Source organism: Vidua chalybeata, chromosome 6 (assembly GCF_026979565.1).
Source record: "Vidua chalybeata isolate OUT-0048 chromosome 6, bVidCha1 merged haplotype, whole genome shotgun sequence".
NCBI classification, from domain to species: domain Eukaryota; kingdom Metazoa; phylum Chordata; class Aves; order Passeriformes; family Viduidae; genus Vidua; species Vidua chalybeata.
In genome coordinates, this window is record NC_071535.1 from 58,643,982 (window position 1) to 58,667,062 (window position 23,081).

Genomic DNA, 23,081 nt, shown 5'->3' on the forward strand with positions numbered 1-23,081 from the left:
TGGGAAAATTCTGAGGTATGCCTCAAGCAATTTAATTTTTTTTTCTTGGAAAGGTAATACACACTAAAGGAGATTAAGCACTGGAGGCTTCAAAGTAACTTACAGAAAAAAAAAAGTTCAAAACATATCTAAGAGACCTACAGAAATGGGACTTACTAGTTTTTCAAAAACATTTTACTGAAATTCTGCTCCTCTGACAGCTGTGTGCTTGGTCATCATTTCTAATTTTAAGGTTTTCACTCACACTAATGATTTGACTGCACTTTTTGTGTCAGGTAAGAGGCAGTGCCTAAAACATGTCACGGCAATCAAGAGCCAATTTAAAATATATATCAACAGTCATTCAAGAAGTTGCATACACTGAACAACTGGAAATAACTTGCATTCAGACCCTGGAGCCCTTCTTACAATTCTATATGGGGATCCAAGGCTGAGGCAGTCAAAGAATGGCATTCTTGAGAAAGCAGAAAGGAAGAATGTTGGCCAACTAGCTGCTTCCACATTTCTGGGAAACAAGTTGTAACAAGAACAGAAGGAGACTAACCTTGCCTTCTGTGGCTTTTTAGTAAAGTAGATCAAGTTGCTAGACAAAAATGAATTTTCATTTATGAAAATGCTATTTTGCATTATAAGTAATCACTGAAATTTGGCTGCGTACAGACTTTAGCAAAGATCTTTTCAGCAGTCACTTAGTTTTCAAAAATCTCTTTCTTTCAAAGAGATAGGCAGCATGGGAGCCCCTGCACATTTGTAACAGACATCCCATGGCCAAACTTATCTTTTCCTAAATACTTTTATCCCCAAGTTCCCAAACTGAAAACTCCTAACTTATTACAACACAGGTGCACAAGTTTTAAATAATCAGGGTAATGATGGGGGAGGGCAGGAAATGACTCCTAGAAAACAGAAGCTATTAATTAAGTTAACAAACAGGAAAAAAAAGGAAAGGAGAAAACTGGTAGAGGGGAAAAGGTCATCATGCTCTCCACTGGGCCTCAAGCACATGGCATTGCTGCAATGGTTTAAACTCTTTACATTTTCAACCAAATTCTAATTGCTTGACTGCAACCTCCTTTGTATCTCTAGTCAATCCATTTTAGTTCACATTTTGGGTTTGGAGGTGCAAAGGCAAGCTGAAATAAAAACTTTGTGAGACATGAGATGACTTGAAAACACATCCTGCTCAGTGCTGGGAAAAGGAATGTGGCCAAAACACCGTACTCAGGTCTCAACTATCAAGAACAAGAGTTACCTGTAGGAAAATTATTATTTATTTTAAGGGGATACAAGACTTCCCCTTAAAATACTGCAACTGAAAGATGGGAGATGTAAATGTGTAAATTCCTTCAGGTTGGGCTTTCTACTCCCAGCGTTACACCTGCTGTCTTAGATGACTTCATAAAATTGCCTTTTTTTTTTTTTTTCATCTAAAAGACAGAGCTACCCATTCTGATGAATGAAATAAACAGGACTTCTTGAGTTTATTTTAACAGCAGTGAAAAGGGTACCTTGTTTTGAACTGGCCCTTCCAGGTAAATTGCTTGAATAAATCCTTCTTGTTGCATGATAATTGAATGAGCATGGGGAATTTTGACAGCTACAGGTGTCAAGAAGTTGGGAGAAAATAACATCTGTTCTCATCAAACAGCGGAAAAACAAATTCAAAGTCACTCTTAATAAATGTGTAGCATAAACACTGAACAGAGAGCAAAAGAGATACATTTAAAATATTTTTTAAAATAAAATTACTCTTTTTTCTTGGCTGAATGTAGCAGAGCTAAACTGCTACATCCTACATTGTTGTTTTATCACTTTTTTCCTGTCATCCCTCTCACTGTCACAAGCTGCCATTGTGGCTAAACCCCTCTCATTCTCTGCATCACGTTCACAGTAAAAACAGCCAGACAGTGCCATGGCACTCACTGACACACAAGAACAGCCTAGCTGCCAGCTCAGCGTAAGTCTTAAAAATAGACAGGCAGCAGAGAACACATTGGTTAATATTTGCCATTGCCTGGATTTTGACACAGTATTTATGTCAATCCTATAATAATTACATTATCTTTTATGCTAGTGAATACTTTGATTCTTCTTTCCCTTGCCCATCTTCACGCTTCAGACCCAGGGCTTACATGGTGATCAGAAAAAAGCAACTCCACAGACAAGGAAGAGCCTCCCCAGATGAACCCAGCGTGGCCTGTGGGTAATCCAGGGCAGAATTCTAGGGCAGCAGAGGGGACAGAGAGAGCGAGTCCCTGCTTTTCATACTGCTCTGCACAGATCATTCTGCTCCCTCCCAGCCCCATAGAGCCTCAGGTCTGTGAACTACTGCAGCATGGCCACAACAGCAATTCCTGTGAGTCCAGCAGAGATAAGACTTTAGAGCAAGGACTTTCAGTGCGATCACATTGACTGAAAACTCAGTCCAGGGGCTCTCTGTTGCATTCTTTCTGTGGGAAGAGTGCAGTCTAAAAAATAATTTAATATCTATCAGTATCTTAAGGTTTTAAAGGTAAGGAAAAAATCTTATGACAGAACAGTCATTCGCAGAAGTTCCTTGTTCTCACTTTCAAATAAAAACCTTGTATCTTTTTTTAGTAACAGAAAGGGTGTAATGCACAGTGCCTTCAGAGATGACTTTACTACTTAAAAATTGGTCTTAACTGGACAGTTAGAAATGATAATCCAATTGCTGGAGAAGGAAATAGCCAGAATTATCTTCCGGTGAATCTGTGCTGGCACAAAGAGCACACTGAATAATTCTTTCTCTCTGTTCCTTCTTTCCCTAAGACAGATAAACAATTTTTTCAAGGAAGTTACATGGCATTCTTACCTGGCAAAACCAGCCACAAAAGCCAGGTTAAATGCACAAGGTTTTTGTCTTAACCTGCCAAGAAGCATTCCCTGTGGCCAACCCAACACTTCAAACACTCTGAGAGTTCTTGTTCCTGTAAGCATTCTGTTCTGAACTTCAGGACAGCCACTCACAGCCCAAAAGCTGCTCACTCAAGGATCTTTGTAAAAAACAGCAATCAGAAAATCGCTGGTGAGTAGAACTCAGCATAATCCAAAAAAAATATCACTCTCCATCACCACCTCACTGTTTTTTAGCATAACTTGGGGCTTGGGGATTGCTCTGTAACCTACACTTAACCCGTGGAGTTAGTGACTGTGGTTAGGGTATTTATTTCCCTGCTGACAGGCACACACAGGGTGCGTTGGGCTGAGTGGCTGCTTTTCCATCAATCCCTAGAAAAGGGATTGGTGAACAGGTGGTGAACACACAGCCACGTGGGACAGTGTTTGTAATTACACTTTTGCACCACATCTCCTTGTACCTCTCTGCTTTTTTGCCAGACAACAACTTCCCCATAGCATGAAGACAATACTGGTATTTCACCAGGTATTGCAACCTTCTGCCAGACTATAAGAGAAGCTTTTGTTTTCCTCTTCATCTCAGGACACAAATAGAAACAGTCTTTGAAATATATTTAGACTAAACTTTTTTTTTAAATGTTAATTTTCTGGAATGTTGCCAGTTCACTTTTAGCAGATGGTTTGCTATTTAATGTCTCCAGGCAGGCAGAAAAGCTTTAATCAATAGAATCAAAAGAAATGTTGAGAAATTACAAGCAATTTTACAAAATCAAAGGCATTTCCTACATATTGTCAAGCAGACAAAAATATATTGACAAGTTGTTACTGCAAGGAGCTGAGGAACGTTTCCCATATTACAATACTGAATTTTCTTTTACGTGCTTTCAAGTCTCCAGGTTTCCACATAACAAGGATTTTACCCTGTCATAAATTTAGAAATTCTCCAAGAGCAGCTTAATTAGGAAAAAAAAAAGGATCCAGGGCTGAGCAATTAAAAACCTACCCTCAAGAGCTGGCAGTGCCCACATGAAAAGCTTTACCTCTGCTTACATCTTTGAACAAGAAATCAGTGGTGTGGCTCCCCATTCCCTCTGGGGCCCAGTATTCCACCTGCATCTGCAGTCATCCAGGAAAAAGACAAAATGGGCAGGGATCAGCCTTGCCACCAGCTATCACTGTTACTGCAGAGAGCACTGACAACCACCTGAAAACCTGATTCCAACACTTGTCGGAGTCCAGGAATCCCTCTGGCTGCCCTGGCTGTCTCGAGACTCTAGCAGGGGTCCCAGAGACCCTGGCAAGAAGTCAAAAACATCTGTGGCTTCGATTTTAGCCTGTGGAAAACTGCCAGCTCTGGATGAGGAATTGCAAGTCACAAGGGTTTTAGTAGTGTGATATTTAAACTAACACAGGGTGGAAAAATAGAATTTTGGGGTTTTTAAGATAAGGGGTTCAGGGGACAAGATGGAGGGATTTGGGCATGCCCTAGCCTTTTCTTCCTTCTTCTTGTCCTCCATGTCTTGCTGTGATAGTGACACTTTTCTGTTGGTTTAAGGTAGGGATACACTGTCCAACATAAATATTAGGTATTGGTAATAAATTGTAATCACAGCATACATAACTTTTGATATAAAAGATAAACACCGCCTGAGAGGGCACGCAGAATGTTATGGCCTCCTTGCTAGCCAGAGCTCAGCAGGTCAGAGAGAAAATATTATAGATAAGAAGAAATAAACAACCTTGAAAGAGCAACTGGAAGCATTCCAAGACTCCTCATTTAGCTGCATTCGGGCTAGGGAAGCAGAAACTCTTTTGGATCTCTCTTGGGGTTACCCTGACCTATAGGAGCCCCGAGAGAGAAGAAATCCACAAACGCTCTTCAGGCAATACTTCCATCCTCTGCACTTCCAGGCTGCAGGAGTCTACTCCTGCTACTGCCACACTGGGATATTTTGCAAACACACTCCCACGTGCTCTAACCAAGCTCTTGCTTGGGTGCTTGCATTACCATTCACAAACTCTTTCATGTAAGCCCCTGTCAGGCAATGGTGAAGCCCCTTCCTACCTTCCAGACAAGACACATGGATCCTTAGCTCAAACATATTTTTAGAGAGAGATATCATATAGAAAATATTTTAGATATTTAATATTTCCATATTCATTTGCATGCAAAATTTTGTCTCAGTACTTAAATGAGAGTAACAGAAGCAGCACTGTGAAGGTGCTTTAAATAAATTTTATGTCTTTTTTTATGTAAAAAGGACATAAGCTGTGCTGAAAACTCATGTGTGTTGATAGAATTGCACTTACAGGAAGTACATCAATGAACCAATGAGATTTAAATATTTCTATACCAAAAGCATTCCTGTTGCAATGGGAGCAAGTGGGAATTATATGTATCCAAACATAAGTCTTCTGTTGTCATTTTGTTACAGCTTTTTCTGGTCTTGCTGCTTTCAGTGCCTAAATTCACCGGTGATCTTGGCATTGTGTACAAGTTTACACATCCCTTTGGAACTTGTGTTTGGGTTTTTCTATTGCTGCTTTGTTTGGTTTATGTGTAACACTTTTACATTCATTTTAAACTTGTACAGCTTTACAGCCACGTGAAAACATTAGCTAAACAGAAGCTTGAAATACCTCATTCTGTTTTGTCTAAGTTTAATGATGTCATAATCCTTTATGACTGACATCATGTTGTAAAGTCACAGAGTTCTAACTCTGAAAAAGCAGGATCAAAACAACAACACACAATTACAATATTGGAGACCAATAGCATCACAATTTTGGTTCCAGGCCCAGTATTTTGCTTATGATAGTCTGGCTGTATGCAAAAAAAAAGTATTTCTTACTTTATTAAAGGTGCTACACATGTTTTATAAGATCCATATGAACTAAAGCAAATAGATTTAAGTCTTTAATTTTTGAAGATTTGGGGTTAATTAACGAGCAAATATTTGTAGCAATCTACTAGATGTTATATTGGTTTTGAGAGTGACAGGAAAGCAAAAGGCTTTCAGAAGAGAATCAAAAATGGTGGGTTCCACTCCATGGAAACTCACTAGCACTAGTTGCACCATTTTCAATAAAACCAGTAGAGAAAGCAGAATTCCTACTCAATAACTGCAATTTCATATCAACTAAAAAAGGACAAAACAGTCAGGTATTCTTGTGCAGCCTGTAGCTTTTGCTGTACTTTTCTCCTCCTTGACCCTCCTTGTCCTCCAAACTGTTAAATGTGAACACATCTTCTAATCAGAAATTCCACAGAAATTACAGCATACTACTCCCACACCCTTCACTTGAGCAACTTAAAATATTCCTGTTAGCACAAGTAGAAGAGGGAAAGGCTGGCATAATATGATCATTCCATATACAGCTGGTAAAATTACAAATACCTCAGAGAAAGACAAATACACAGAATAAAGTTATTTTAAAAAATGATTCTGTGCTCAGTTCTGCAAGCCCTTTTCATTCTGTGCACAGAGAAATCCCAGAAGACATTTTCTCCAACCATAATTTCAATGCAATGATAATCCTGTAATGGATGAGTACAGACTCACTGAGTCTGCAGTGCTTGTAAAGTTTATCTGACAAGTTTTACCTCCAGCATGCCAAATCTTCTTGCAAAGCCTCTGGCAAGTCATGACTTGACACAAAGAGAAAAGCTTCAAAGCAATTTGAATCCACCATGAAAGCAGGGACAGGTAATTCTCTGCATTAGTTGGATGAATCATGAAAGAGATCTTTAGCTAGATTCAGATTACATATGAGCAAGTAACACAGTCTAAAAATCTATATTATCTCCCTAAAATGAAGACTGGAATGATCATTTATCTATGAAGGAAAAAACCCACAGAAATACTATCTTTTTCTTATGCTCTTCAGAAAGCTGCTTATAGAAATCCTATTTTCTCAGAGATCACCTGTGACAGCTCTAATAAAAAGAAAATTCAAACACTCACATTTAAAATATGGGGCTTGATTTATGAGATAGGAAATGTCAAAACCAAAACTGAAACAGGATTTCCACACCCCTACTGACATTACTAACACAAGGTCACTGAGCTCCTGAATTTTCAGCACACAAGCAGAGATTTAGGCAGTTGTGTGGTATTTAAAATGGGCTAATTAAAATCTGCACGTTGGCAGAGCTATCTAATCTCATACTTCAGGGTTCATGTCAGCCTCAAATCTGTGTCTCTGGAAAACAAATGTGGCTACTGCAGGACCTCCACACTCCCTGGGCTCTTCCTTGGGGGAGAAAGGACCTTGTGTCTGACTCTTCTGAGCAGCTCCAGCAGCCAAATCTGCCACCAACAGTCTGTAAAAATGGGGCCACAGCAGTTCTCTCTATCTCTGCCCTGCTCCTGCAGACCTTATCCATAGGGATGAAGGCTCCATGTCAGGGCTTCCACTACACATTCATATGGCACTGATCACAGGACAGCTGGGATTCCTGCCAGCTGCCACAGCATTGTTGTCATAGAAATAATACATTTTTAAAATCTCATGTGTTTAAGACACAACTGAAGTAGTGAATATAGCAAGAATCCCTCACAGACTTGAGAAGACAAATTGGCATTTTAAAGACAGAGTACTTCAAGGTAGCAGCTTGGACCTTCCACCTTCATATTCTAAAACAGAAATCAGAATATTCTCATTTGTTAATTTTCAAAGCCAAGCAAAGGAGATGCTGGAGAACTGTAATAGCAACCATCCGGGTTTCAGATCCTAAACATCTCTGCCTTTCCCTCAGAAAACTGAGGATATCATGTTAAAAACAGAACTTTAAGTACAAAACAGCAGTTGAGCAGAGAAAAACTGTGTAGAAAACAGAAACAAAATGTTGTTTCACAGAGAATACATCTGCATTGCACAACCACAGAACAGATTTAGATATATATAACAGCACCATGAAGTCAAAGCATTAAGTTTCACGTACTTGAGAATTTCAGTGTCTATGCAGAGTATCTGTTCACGCTAATCCAACAGCTTGTTAGTGAGCTCTTTATCAATTCCTAAAAGGAAGTTTCTAAAGAGGCTTTAGAGCTAGCACTGCAAGGCCAGGGGCAGCACAGAAAGATACCTCTGGAGATAATTAAATGGAAAATAATATAGCAGATGAATAAAAAGGGATTTACCTCAGAGGAATGAACTTAGTTTTCACAATATGAAGTTAGTCACTTTTGCATTAGTCAGAAATTAAACTTCACTAATTTTGTTAATTGTGGACCAGTTAATCACTTCACTGCTCTGGACTCAGGGACAATTCCAAGACACCACAGATCCCAGTCTCCAATCTCCAGGCCAAGTGTGGCTGACAACATCATCTTATGGCTGCATGTAATGAGGCCAGCCATTAACCAGTTACAGAAGATTCATGTCCCATTGTGTCCCTTTCCACATTCCATAATGCATTAATAGCTGATAATCAAGTTCCTGGGCTGTTCCAAAGACAAAAAAGGATCCTCCATCACCCTCAGCAGGCAGCTAACCCATCTTCACAACTGCCACTGCTGTCTCAAGATTTGACCCCAATATTTGCTTTTTTAAATCACCACAGATTTTCTTTACACATCATGTCTCTAACATTCAGATAGATAACATCAGCTTATCCCACCACTCCCCACACTTATGCACACTTTCACAGTGTAACGTTAATGACAAGACTTTCTGCTGAACACAGAATTAAAGTCAACTGCTTCTGTGTCTTGTCACAGGCAGGAGAGCAATGTTAGGTGGAGACAGGCAAAAACTGCCTTATGTGATGCCATGGGAGAGAGACTCCAGCACCAAGCTGATCTCACACATTACACACAATTCCCAGCAGCTGTGTGTAGGTCTTGCTTTATGTTTCTTTTCATAAAGAAACATATATATTTACTTCTATTCTGGTCACACAGATAAAAATCACTCATTAGTACTGAAGTGAGCATAACAAGCTGGCAGGAAAGACCTCAGCTAGAAGCCCTGCACTGCTGCAGGCTGCTTGTGCCAACCTGAGCAACACAGCCCAAAGTGACAGCAGAGTGGCACAAATGAAGCGCTGTGTGTAGAACCTGAAGCAGAGCAGCTCTCTCTATCCCTGCTCAGCCCATACATCCACTGCTCAAACAGTGCACTAAAAACCCTCCTCCTTCCACAAAGGCTGTGCCATTATGCAGAGATAACAAATGTCAACAAAAATGATCTTTTTCAGAGAAAAAGGCAAACTTTTCTAGCTTAGCAATGAGGGAATTTGTGGAGGACATGGAAGTCACAGCTCCGCTCCTGATTAATTTTTTTAACCATCTGTTGAAGACTTCTTCCAAGTGAACTACAGAACTTGTCATGATTGAAGGAAATGGAATCCAGGTGAATTCCCTTCCCAACTACAAAGCTATCATTCACTCTCACTCTGCGGCCAAATAAAACTTTCCTTGTTTCTGTCAAAAGAAACAATCTCAAATCTGCCATGCCATTCCCATTGTATGAACCTGAAGAAACAGAGCAATCTAGATGACAATCAGGAAAATTGAAAATAAATTTAAAAAAAGAAACCTCATTCTGAAGAAAACAGAATCGTTCAGTATCTAGCAATGAAATTCAGTTACCTTAATAAGGCCAAACTAGCACTCCTCAGTTTTGCCCACTGTGTCCTAACCCCACTGACATAAATCCTCAGTGGAAGAACTGGCAAGAATATAATTAGAAGGCAGCTAGAGATCGTCAAAGCACAAAAAAGTTAATTTTAGTAACAGTAATAATATACTATCAAGGTGTAGTCAACAGAATCAACAACATTAAGTCTTCAGTAGATTGTCCTTGAAATACCTACACCTCCAGTGCTGCTTGAAAATTTACAGCAAATTAAGTCTTCCAGTTGAAATAACTACATTAAAGCTTCTTTAGTGTGCTCATCCCTAAGCATGGAAGAACATGGAAGTTAAATCCCAATTAATCTGCACTGACATGCAGCCATCTAGAATGACTTGAGAAGTCACAGTCTAAAGAGAAAAAATAAAGGGATTAATCCTGTCACTCTTACATATGCAAGTAGTTGCTTCCATTGCAATTAGCTGCATTGGGACAGCAGATTTCTGTGCTTGTACAGAGACAGGGAATACAGAGCCCTCTGCAGTGGAGCAAGAGCTGAGGATTCCCAGGGCTGCTACCTGGTGCTCATTTTTTTCTCAGTAGAATAAATATGCTGCAATGAGTGATAAACATGCCTAATTGCTTTTGAGCTTGAGGGAAATAAGCTGAGGGGATTTAGCCATTTATTACTCCCAAAAGGAAAGTACCTCAGGAGTAAGAGACATGGTGGAGCGGCCATTTGAATCCTGGCAAACTGACTTTATGGAACCCAGCTAGAGTTAGTTAGCCAGGCTGCAAAAGACAGAAGCCATTCTTCTTTGTGCTTGAGATCAAGAAATAAAGGGTAGATAAGAAATATGACATTTACTTACTCAAATCTTTCCCAGGCTAAAATTAGGAATGTGGGATGACCTAGTTCCCAAGCTCAAAATATGCAGTTTATGAGATCAAATCATTTTACCCTAATACCTGACACAGGGACTGAGTGAATCACACACTGGAGACCTCTCCCTCGTCCAGCTGACCACAGACAGTGATCAGATATCCAACTGTGGGATAGCTAATATTAGCTCAAGTAAATCCACACAGCAAATCATTCTAAGCAGCAGAATGGAAGATAATGTAAACAGCTCTTCTCTCACAAATTTTCCCAAGTCCACACAGTGCCTGATATTCCACTGGCAAGAACCGATGCAGCAGCTTGCAAGGATGGAGGACCAAAGTCCTACTAGGACACAGATGTCTTAGTAACCATCCATCAATCTTAGCTAAAAATTCAGCTAGTCCAGAAATGAACTGTGTGTTACAACTTCAATTTAGATCTAGCCCATGTCTTAACTGTTTAGTAAATCTGTTTAGGTCCAAGGGGTTGGGAGGAAGAATGGGCGAGGGCAAGGAAGCAAGTTCATGTCATCAACTTCACAGTCTATAATCTTTTAAGATAATTCCTCAACAAAAAACATCATCTGATTAAAACTAGGAAAGCTGAAAAATACAAAAATGACATTGAGTAATAAGACAGACAGGATAATGTGCAGTGGTGTTTTGAGTGATATGGGTTTAATCATAGCTTAGTTTTTCAAGGAAAATTAAGCTATGAACTATAATGGCCTAAAGTGAGGCTGTAGAAAACAACACATTTCTGCCTTTCAGCTGGTGCTTTTCACTTTGTCACAGATACAAACTAAGTATCAGATGAAGAGCAGCCTGCCCACTCCCCTGATCTTCCAACTGCACATATGACTTAGGGCGAGTTTTTGGTGTCAGAGCCAATGCGTGATGCATTATTAAGATGAAGGATATGTTGTGATCTGTCTGAAGCACTCTCATATTGATTTTAATAACCTGAGAGTGTCTGGGGTTTCTTGAGCCACTTTGGTGTTTGTGAACTCAACAGAACACAGTTTTTCTATCCCATTTAACACTTGTTAACCTCAGCCCTCTGAAGTACACTTTCTGGGAATAAAGCTCAGTGCTACTACACAGTCCATGTGCCACACACCTCTGTCAGACATGAAAAGGGCTGCACTTTGCATCAAGATACCCATCTGGTCATTTACTCAGTTTCTTTCATGCACATAAACACAATTAATCTCGAAAAAGACACCATCCAAAGGAGGTGGGAACTAAAAGTTTCTCTCAGTGGGCTGCCTGCTAGCATGGAGCATATGCTTCCTACTGAAGATCTGGGCTGGGGTGGTGAAGAGAAACTCCTTGGTACTGTTTGTGGAGCATTCAGATGTAATTAGCACCACAATCCCACAACACACCGCCACAGAAAATCCTGCAGGTCGCCATCACTACAAAAAGATTAAGTCGCTTGACCAAAACTATCTTGTGAGCTGTGTCTGGCCACAAGCCAGGAACTCAGGATTCCCAGGTTTCAGTCAGCTCAAGTTTCAGCATCGAGCTTTAACTCCACAAGCTTCTTTTTTCTGTGGCCTGGGATTTCCCTGTCCATACCGTTCTTTCCAAACGCAAGGCATACCAGCTTTGACTCCCTCTGAATTTCTCTTATCTGGAAATCCCTTTTCAGTCTGATACTTTTCTTGTCATGAAAATGTCTTTTTTAAATACATACTTTAAAAAGGGGCTTATATGAGGGATATGAAGGGTATATGAAGGCACATCTTATTTCTTCTCATTTCCAGGACACTTGATAAAATGCTAAAGGAATTCCCAGATGGCATCTAATCAAACAATCAGAAAGCAAATTGAAATGAAATAGTATAACCTCGTGTGCAAAATGCAGCAGCTAAAGCTCCCTGGCATTTGCAGGATATCCTGTGGAATGTAATTCTATTACCTGTGCTAATTTCATGCCTGTTCAGCATTGCAGAACATCTGAGCTATTGAGACCTCTGTCCAACACAAAAAAGAAGCGGTCCAATGAAAAGTTTAATAGCAAACTACAGATAACCCTTATAACCATGTCTAGAACCATTACAGCAGCTGGTTTAATCAATTTCTGGCAACAACTCTCAAACATGTAATTTCTTAAAGCTGGCCTTCAGGTTCAAATCAAACCCAGTCAAGCTTGGGATATTTCTTTCAATAACTTCAGTGAATTTTGCACCATGACCCAGAATTCACAGCATCTCACGGTTCTAAACAAAGTCTGATTAAAGTAACATCGTATTCTACAGTATCTGCCACAGGAATTCCTGTGAGACCCCCAGTTATAATTATTTGGCAAATAAAAGTACAGAAAATCCACTTTGAGCTAAGATCTGTGATTTTTATTTTATTCATTTATTTATCTTAGTAGTTTTACTTAGACGAAGTAGTTTCAATAAGGCATGAGAAGCTTGTAAAGCTCTTATTTTAATGCCCTAATATTTTAGTACTTATCACCAAACTGTTCAATTAGTTAATTTTGAAAGACCCTCTTTAACTTTAAAAGAAGCATTATTTGAGGGAAAAAAAACATCTGGTTTAGCTTATGGATAGTCACCAAAAAAAAAAACCTTATGCTCTAATACATGTTATACTCTCCCCTGATTTAAGTGAACCTTTTCTCTACTAGTCTAAGAACTAGTGACCAAAGGCACCAACATGGTTAGTTTCTTTGAAAACAAACAAGGCTATTTGAGTTTCACACCAACAAACCTGAAGGAGTTATGCTCCAGCCTCATAAGGGAAGTCAATTAACTTTGTGTATCTCGCTCTTAGCCAGAGCCTTTTGGAAAATCCCTGCCTTCGTATATGCTTCCACAGTGCACTCCACTGGCACACAGACAAGAATACATTTCCTTCTAAAAATCCATTTCAGGAATCAAGAAAAACTTAAGGACCGTATGATAGAACTTAGAACTCGAAGAAGCTGCTATAACCCATTCTCCAGAAAAGAAAGGGGAGGAAAAATTATAAAAAGCAGCATTTTACTCCTTTGAGCAAGATGACAAGACTATCTGAGAAATGAGTGCATATACCAAATGAATGATGATATTACACACTTAGAAAGACATTAACACAAAGCAAAGTAGCTGGGCTTTAATAGCACTACAAAGTTATGTGTATTGACAAGCAGGGAGGCCAAACACAAATGGGGCTACCCACTCTGCTTGCTCCATTTGCTTCATATTCATAGAAGACCAGTTGGTCAAAGCTACTTGGAAGTGAGCAACACTTTTTGCACTGGTGACAGGTATCCTTAATCACGTGGTCTATTCTTCTTCTTCAGGTTTAGGAGAGACTAGAATTGGGGTTTGAGTATTTGGTGGAGGTTATGCAGAAGTAGAGAAAGATGGTTCCTCTAGATTTTGTACAGGTTCTCACTACCCCCAAGCCTCCTTACCATCCAATTCTCTTGGCAGGCTAAGAGAGTGCGTGGTATGATGCCATGCAGATGATGAAAGTATAAAGGAAGACACTAAAGATTCCCCAGTAAAGCATAAATCATGTAAAATCCTAAACTCACAGGAAATAATCATATTCTCTCCCAGTGCCTCCCCACTTCAACCCTTCTCCCAGGGCATCCATGAAAAGGCAATCAAATTAAAAGGCATTACATAAAGAGAGATCGCCCCGGTTATAATCCCAAGAGGCTCCCGGCACTACAGCAGCACTAAGGGAAAACCTTCATCATCCCAAGGAACACAGAGACTCAGCACGGATTCGCAGAGTCAGGCTTAAAGGGGGAAGAGAACAAGAATTCCACTAGCAGCAAATCATTTTGAAAAATAACAAATAGAAATTAAAAAAAAAAAAAATTACGAAAACAGCAAGATGGGAAGCGGGTCTTGGCTCCGAGCCCTCCCCGCGGACCCCTACTTGGAGAACGCACAGGCAGGCAGGGAGCTGAGGCTCGTTCCAGCCCCAGGCCGAGCCCCGCGGGTGGGGGCGGCTCCCACAGGGCCCCCCCGGCTCCGCCGCTGCCCGGCCGGGCTCGGGGAGGGCTCCTCCGGCGATCCCGCACGCTGTGCACAGCCCCGGCTCTTCCGAGCTGGCGCTGGCTCCGCCGATCGCGACAGACACGACAGACGCACACACAGCGCACACACAGCGGGAGGGGATGGAGCTGCACACGGCGAGCGGCGGGCGGAGAGGGGAGAGGAGGGCGAGCAAGCGGGGATGAGGTGGTACCTTGGATGTGCTGCTTGATGACATTTTCCAAATGGTCCAGCCTTTCTATAATCCTTAGTGTGTCCCCTTTGTCTTCCTCTAACTTTTTTTCTGAGACCGGCTCCTGCACTTTCACATAAACACTGGCAATGTAGTTGGTGACCCAGCCCACGTACAGCAGGCAGACGATGTTAGTCATTCCACTCAAAATCACGCAAGTGGACACTAAAGTTTTGGTTTTCCTGGTGCACACCATCCTGAGATCCCTCCATATAGCTCCAGAAATCCTGTGATCCACAAAACAAAAATAAGCTGCGGTGAATATAAATCCTTTCCCCCCTTTCCCCGAAACGGAGACCACTCCGAAGTCAGTAAATTTCCATGCAAAAAGTTCTCTAATCCACAGAATGAAAAATACTTATCGCCTACCTAGGAGAGGTGGGGGCGGGGAGGGCTGATAATTAGAATCCTGGCTTTGAGTACATGAAAATAGCTGAAAGTTTGCGATGGCAGTGCCGACAGCAGACAGCGAGGCGCGCCAGCCGCCCGGCCGCCCGCTGCCTTCAGGCACCGCCCCCCGCCCCGGGCATCACGGACGGCGGCAGCCCAGCGCCCGAGCGTGGCAAACTTTGTTCCCTCCGACGCCGCTTCCCATCTCGACCGGCCGCGGCGGCGCCCCAGCCCCGGGAGAAGCCTGCCGGGGAGCGGGGCTCGGCCGGGACTGACAGCGCCCGGCTCCAATGGCAGCGGCGCTGCGCGGGGGCGCGGGGCGGGGATGCGGCGGGACCCACCTGCTCCTCGAGCGGCGCTGGGGGCCAAGCCCGGCGCCTCCCTCGCTGCCTGCCTGCTTGCCTGCCTGCCTCCCTCCCTCCCTCCCTGCCGTGCCCGGGGCTGGCTGCGAAGGATCTCCAGCCTGGAAAAGCGGAGGCGGCAGCCGCCGGTGCCGCCGCTCGCACCCAGAGGCGTCCATGTGCCTGAGGGGTGAAACCAGAGACGTGCCTTGGGCTCGGCGGAGCTCTCGGCTCCCAGCGACCACCCACCACTGCGATGTGTTTGGCTTTGAGCCTCTTGGCGTGCCCGCTCCCCGCCGAGGCTGGGCTGAGAATACCGAATGGTTGCTCGCATCCGCACCGGCGAGCCCCGTATCCATCCGTTCATCGCCTCCCCCACCTCCGTAGGGATACGCTCTATCCGAGAACATCCAGAATTAGCTTCAGTATCAGGGGCAGGACCAGTAACTCACAATTTAGTTCAGCATACCCGTGCTGCTTTCCTCTCTTCACCTCACATTTTACATCATTTTTGAAAACACATTAAAAAGGCAAATTCCTCCCAGTATGAAATCTCATGGATTTGAGAGAAGGCACATGATGAATCTTTTCTATTGCTATTAAATAGGGACTTTTGTACTACATGAGATCATTTTCTTTTGATAGTTTCAAGACAGAAATGTAACCACCATATCCAGCATTAGAAACAATGAGGCACGTGTTAATTAACATTCTAAAATTATTTTAAATACGTATCCAAGGAAAGCAAGAATATCAAATGTTGTGGATTGACTGCACTCTGTAGTCACGCTCCAGAACTGATCGTGCCACCAGGGTCTGCCAGTGTGCAGAAAGACCAGCAAGGTACCAGGACTTATTACTCTGAAGCATAAACATGTGAGTGTTCAAACCCTTCAACAGCTCCAATGTACATTGCAACATCTTAAGACAAATAAAAGCAGATGATTTGTCTTTGGTCTACGGGTTGCTATTTTTAAAGTCATTGCAAGCAAGACTCACTATTCAAGAAAGAAGGCAGACAACTGTCTTGCCAAAAGGCAGAATGACTTCTCCCTTTCCATCAGTTGGTACTCCATAGAAACAGTAAAAATTACAAACACTCAGACACATACAAACCAGCACCAACAGAAGCTACAGTCAACTCTGCCAACAAAGCTGAAAAAACAAACTGCCCCCTCAGTCTTCTGAGCCTCTCTGAAAACTAACTGAATTTTTGCCCATTTTAAAAGTATTTCCCCTGTGGTAACACTAGAAGAGACAAGCCCAAGAGAACTCCCTTGGAAATTAGAATATATAACACACGGTATTTGAATGAGAATACAATATTTCCATTTTAAGGAAAAATATTTTCAATGATACAGGGAAGTTTGCAGGACAAAGCAGTCAATGAACAAGTTAAAGCTTTGTAAAAGACAAAACACTGACAGAATAGATTAGAACAGTTCCACCCGGTAAGTCAGTTAATCCACTTGGTCTGCAATAAATGTTTGTCTACACCATCATTTATTTTCCTATTTCCTGTCTTTGTGTAACACTTCAGTGTTACAGCTTTCCTTCTGGTAGCAGCTGAGTGCTATGGCTGAAGCCTTTAATAATAGTGTTACCTAGACTTCCTTTAATCTTTGTAAACCCTGCCTGCAGTCACAAACTACGAATTCTTCAGCAATTTAAGCAGAATCCAGGACTTAGCCTGGGACTTCTCAATTTAAAGCGCAACTTAACTGAAATCAGTCCAGGTAAGGGATGAGTAACAAGCATTAATAAGTCATAATTGCCATGGTATTGTATAAAAAATGAAGTACTAACTGCTTTTATAAACAAATATGAACAGTACTTGTTACTAATGACTGTAAGCACATCCATAAAAAGATGAATAAGAAGAAAAAAGATGGATAATGTGTCTCACAGCCTTAATAGGTTGCTTACAACAGTAGATAATTGATTAACCTACAGTAACTATTAACAGTTCTTTAGCCTTTTGTTCCCGTCAGCTCTCTGATCATGTTTAAAATGTATTTTCATTTATAACCACATTCTTTTACTGACAAAGCTGCACTCCTGTCTCCTAACTTGAGCCTTGATTTTACTGAAGCTACTCTTAAAACTGACTTGATAGCAAAACCTCCAGATGCTTTGATGCACAAAAAAATGAAGCGCTTGCTTTCATGCCTCTGGTAATAATATTCTAGACAGGTCTCTTTAAAAGTCTTCTTTTATGGGTTTATATAAAGTTGGAGGTATCTAAGTGTATGCCATTTAGAAATTGGTTTTGTAATTTTGATTTATTGTTTAGTATTACAATCCAGATGAGACCCCTTTGTGTGACATATTACATAAATACATAAGCAGTCCACTTTAATAATTTAATGGGAACAAAAACAGGAAAAGGAACAATAGGAGAATAGAAATGCTGCCAGCCTCACATTATAGTCAGGGAGAAAATTAGGTGGTAAAACCCTGAAATGTTTCTTTTTTGAACATTTAAATTATAGGGGAACACAAGGTCTATGAAATATTTTCGCTTAAATGAAAATGGTGTTTTCTGCTTCAGGTATTTAAGCTTGAGGCAGTACAATCTACTGTGCAGGTTATTAAAATATGTGTCTTGATCTTATCCTTGTCCTGATACTGCTGTGCTATGTCATGGTATGCAAATTATTTCACACAATTATTTCACATTTCTTAAAACAGGTATGTATTACAGGCTTTAATGTGGATTTCCCCCAACTACACTGCTGCAGTAGGGCACCATTTGAAACGGTGCTGAGGAAAAATTAACCTCACAATCTAGTAAATAATGCAAGGTAAGTGGCAGCTGTAAAGTGACCTATAAGTAATTCAGTTAGTATTTCTTATCATTACAGTTTGTGGAAGTGAAATGTTTAAGAACTCTATTTTTATTGCAGCATTTTGATGTGGATTAAAGCGTTTTTATGTGTAAGATGGTGTTTGAAACATCAGAACCAAAAATACTTAACTCATTTTATACTAACAAGTTTCTTACACCTCATTAGAAATCAGTGGAAAAGCTTAACTTTTAAACTTTATCACATTCTATTCAGATTCTTAGCTGAAATCCTATTAGTTTGTAGAGATATAATCTTCATTATTATCTAGTCTGAGGAGATTTTCTTCTATTATTTCTTCCCTCTCACCCATGGTTATCACATCTTTTGTTTGGAAAGGTGATAAAAAATTCCAAAGACAGTCACTAAGCAACACAGCATTTTACACTGTGGAGAGAGATGACTAAATAAATTTAGGAAAATCTGAATTACTCTGAGAAGGTAATTTTTTTGGAAGCTCTGATGTCTGAGCCTGCACCCACAAATCAAGACCTGTACATCTCAAGCAGAGATTACCCCTCCTGCAGATGAGATCTTCCCAACAATTCAAAATATAAAACTGGGGTTTTAGCTCCTCAAAAGAGGCAGCTTTTTCTATTTTGAAGATGAAGGTCAGGTGTTCAGTCCCCAGGGAAGTGATCTGATGATCTTTGGAATCTATTGTCCCTAGTCATCACTAACAATAATTTTAAACTGATCTTAAACTTCTATTAAACCGTAAAAAGATATATGCAGGAATTGCAAAGATGCCTTTGCATTTCCTGGAGCTGGGTTTTGGAGTAAGGGATTTGGTAAGTGGATGTTGTAAGATAATGAATAGGAACTGAATGCAAAACAAAAAGAAAGGAAAAAAACTTGGGGAAAAGCTGAATTAATGAAAAGGATGGAGGAAGACAAAAAAACCCAAAAACTACTTTTCCTTCTTATTCATTCTCATCATCCTTATTCCTCTGGCATTTTTTCTTTGTCTCTCTCTTGCCTTCTTTAGGCCCATATCTGTTCTGTCCCTTTACTATTATTTCCTGTCATCTTTTCCATTCCTCTTTTAAAAATCACTACATTTCCGTTTACTCTAGTTCTGTTACACATCACCTTTTGCAACATTTTTAGCAATCACCAGTTCATTTAGGTCTCCTTATTTTTCACTGCTTTACAAAGACTGCTCAGCAAAGCACCAACTACAGCAAAACTCAGCTCCACATTGCCACTGCAGCCTCCGGAGGAGGAGAGTGAATTAGTGTTGAGCAGAGACATCCAATGGCATTCTTACATCCATGAATCACAGAAGCACTGAGGTTGGAAAGGTTTGAGATCGTTTATTCCAGCCTTTGACTGAACAGCACCATGTCAAATAAGCCATAGCACCAAGTGCCATGTCCAGCTCTTTCTTGAACACCTGCAGGAAAAGGGATTCCCTCACGTCCCTGGGCAGCCCCTTCCACAGTCTAATCACCCTTTCTGTGATGAAATTCCTCCTGATGTCCAACCTGATGCAGCTTGAGGCTGTGTCCTCTCATCCTGTCACTGCTTGCCTGGCAGGAGAGGCCGATCACCACCTGGCTCCATTCTCCTGTCTGGCAGCTTAGAGAGTGGTGAGGTCTCCCCTGAGCCTCCTTTTCTCCAGGCTGAACACCCCCAGCTCCCTCAACTGCTTCTCACAGGGCTTTTACCCTCCAGAACCTCTCAGCTCCATTGCCCTTCTCTGGACCCACTCCAGCCCCTCAATGTCCTTCTGGAACTGAGGGAGCCCAGAACAGGACACAGCACTCGAGGTGTGGCCTCAGCAGTGCCCAGTACAGGGGGACAGCCACCGCCCTGCTCCTGCTGGCCACACCATTGCTGGTACAGGCCAGGGTGGCACTGCCCACCTGGGCACACCCTGGCTCATTTTCAGCAGCTCTTGACCAGCACCCCAGGTCCTTTTCCATTGGGCTCTTCTCAGCCCTCTTCCCCCAGCCTGTAGCAGTGCATGGGGTTGTTGTGACCCAAGAACAGGACCTGGTGCTTGGACTTGTTGAATCTCACACCACTGGCCTCAGCCCATCCCTCCACCCTGTCCAGATCCCTCTGCAGGGCCTTCCTCCCGGCAGCAGATCAACACTCCCGCCCAACTTACTGTCATCCATGAATTTGTCTTTCCAAACTGTTTTTCTATCAAAACCATCAAAAATCACTTCATACTGTAATTGATCTCTGCTATGCTGCTATATTAGCACTGCTATGATTTAGTTTTTTTCTGGCAGCATTACACTGCACCGTTTTTTTGCCTCAAAACTATCAGTTCATCCATCTCAAGTGACTCATGTGTGACCAGCAATTCAACAGCAGGAGTAAAAGATGCAACATATGGTCCTTTGTGAGTGGCATGTCTACAGATTCTCAGAGAAGCATTATGTTCCGTTCTCCTCAAAGCTATCATATGTCTACACCTTACACCTCCAATGACAACCTTGTCCCTAAGCAACTTTAAGTCTCTTCATTTTGCAGTGTTAAACTTTGGAAACATTTGAAACAGATTTCCAGAGATTGCAGCCCACTCAATCTCTGAATCATTCTATATTCAGATTAAAAAAAAAAAAAAAAAGTAAATGCAAAATACTTTTTGACATCTAGAAACCTTGGCTTTCTCAAACAATTCCTCAATGCTCTTTTATTTCTATCTTTAACTACAGTAATACAAATCATTGTACTACGTCAAACAAGAACTGAGGCAGCCAAATATCTTATTTCCAAATACTGTCAGGCTTTGAATATTAAGGGACAAGAATAGTCCTCTTGCCAGGCTTTGCCTGGAAGAGCTTCAACAAATTTAATGGCATAAAGGCTGTCTGTGTCAGTGGTTGCAAGTGATTGCTTACACTAGCTGTGCAAGCAATCACAAATTCACAAAGTTCTGAACTGGTACTTTCTCATATTCCAAAGAAACATGAACATATTGTGCGGGCCTGTCACAGACCCCCTTCTTAGATAGCTCTTGGCCAATGTGAGTCTCATATATGCAGCCCCTTCTCACATGACAGGAACTCCATACTTCAATTAATTTTTGTAATTTTGCTGTTTCATCAACTTGTCATTCAGGGTCATGTCTCCTTCCACCTTGTGCAGCTGGCTTTAGAAGTTACTAAGGCTATGGTACCCTCACTATTTACATGCTTGTCTGATCACATCTATATATGCTGAACAATGCAGATCCCAACCTCCCCTGCTTGTGACTGTCTTCTCTTTGGAAACTTATGATTTCTTCCTATTCTTTGTCCTTTCTGTCTTAATCAGTTTTTAATGCATGAATGGAGCTTCTCCTGAAGCATAATGGAGAACAAACTCTTAGGAAGGATTTGCAGCCCAAGTATCAATTAAATCCAGCATCAACTGTCATCATTATCCATGTTCTCTGATGTCTCAAAAAAGAAAAAATCCGTAAATAGGTGGAAAGCTACTTCCTTCAATTCCTCATTAGATAATTACTTTCCTAGACAGAAATTCCTTAAAAGAAGCCTAAGAATCTTCAATACTCCTTTTCCTCCCATTCCTGAAAGACAGGGGGTGTTTATTTCTTCCAAATTCTTTCTTTGCTGAAGGCTTGGATCTTCGTACTGTTTCAGAGGAATTGACACTGAAGCATTCAAGAGCATTATGCCAGAGTAAAGCGAGTTAATTAAGCCACTACTGAGGATTAGAAAGGTAGAGCCTCAGAAGTGACTGCAAATTCAAAATAGAGATCAGAGAAAATGGAACATAAAAGTAATTGTCCTTTTTAATTCAAATTGATGGTTAGAAAGAATTAATTACTTCTGTAGGTTCAGTTTATTGTTCAACCAGAAATTATAAAAAATTGTATGATTCTGCTTTACTAGTTTAATGTAAGGTAGGACAGACACCGCTGAATTCCAGTGCTGGTGAAATCAATTTAACTGGTTTAACTCTTCCATTTCCCAATCAACATTTTCCAGATCATTTTAAAGATGAGATTTGGCCAGCTGTCCTTCAGCCAGTGGTTAGAAAAATGCACAAAACCCTCTGTTAATGCTCTTTTGCCAAATTTACATCCAAATATGTAATTTAGCTGAAACATGAGTTTCTACAATTTGAGACTGCTGGAATGATTTTCTGTATGACACCTTTCATCAGATATTGCAGCCACAGCTTAAGCAAATGAACAATTCACCTTAAAATACTTAGAGTATGTTAGTAACTAATTCTTTTTCTCAGGTAGATGAAAAGGCTTTGATGTGTTTTTGTTTGGTTGGTTTTTAAAGGATTTGGTGACATCCAGAAGTTATCTTTTCTCTGATCTGTTCACTGCATAAAAACCACAACCAACACCACCACTCTGAAACACAAAAGAAAGCCCTTCTGCCATTTTTAAACAAAACTGACTCCACAGCAAGAAAGCTTCCAGTCCAGCTTGGTATTTTAACAGCTCTCACAGTATGAGAGGAGATTGAATGTTTTATTAGGTTTGGCCTGGAATATATCACACTGCTCCAAGAATGTCTAACAAAACACCTGTGCCCTGCTGCAGAGTTCTCTGATGAACTGCAGAGGGAATGGTCTTGTAATGCTGACAATTTAGATTAATATAACCCCTTGTACTGGGTCTGACTGAGGTAAAGTTCACAGCCCTCACAGTGCTGTGCTTTGCATTAGTAGCTGGACAGGTGTGGATAACAGACCAGTGTTCTGGCTACTGCAAACAGAGCTGACCCAAATTAGCCAAAGGGATATTCCATACCATATGACTTCAGCTCAGATGTATAAGCTATGGGAGAGAGGAGGAAGAGGGGGCATTTGTGATTCCTCAGCCTTTGCCTCCCTGAGAAACCAATGCTGAGGCCCTACTTCCTGGGAAGGGTCCAAACATCACTGCCAATGGGAAGCAGAGATTGACTTTTTTTTTCATTAGTTTATGCAGGCACAGATTCTT

The 23,081-nt window shown here is 41.2% G+C and overlaps 1 protein-coding gene across 2 annotated transcripts in view; it reads right to left on the reverse strand.

The window, feature by feature from the left end:
- The window catches only part of GALNT18 (polypeptide N-acetylgalactosaminyltransferase 18), a 210,611-nt gene extending 195,412 nt beyond the window's left edge, over positions 1-15,199 (reverse strand). The window contains exons 1-2 of one of the 2 annotated variants that reach the window (XM_053946333.1): positions 14,950-15,199; positions 14,542-14,807 (exon numbers count right to left, since the gene is read on the reverse strand). In XM_053946333.1, the coding sequence (XP_053802308.1) occupies positions 14,542-14,776 (235 nt within the window). In that variant the 5' untranslated portion in view covers positions 14,777-14,807; positions 14,950-15,199. The remainder of the gene's footprint in view (positions 1-14,541; positions 14,808-14,949) is intronic. The other variant, XM_053946332.1, reaches the window with a different exon arrangement.
- Positions 15,200-23,081: the final 7,882 nt, after the last annotated feature.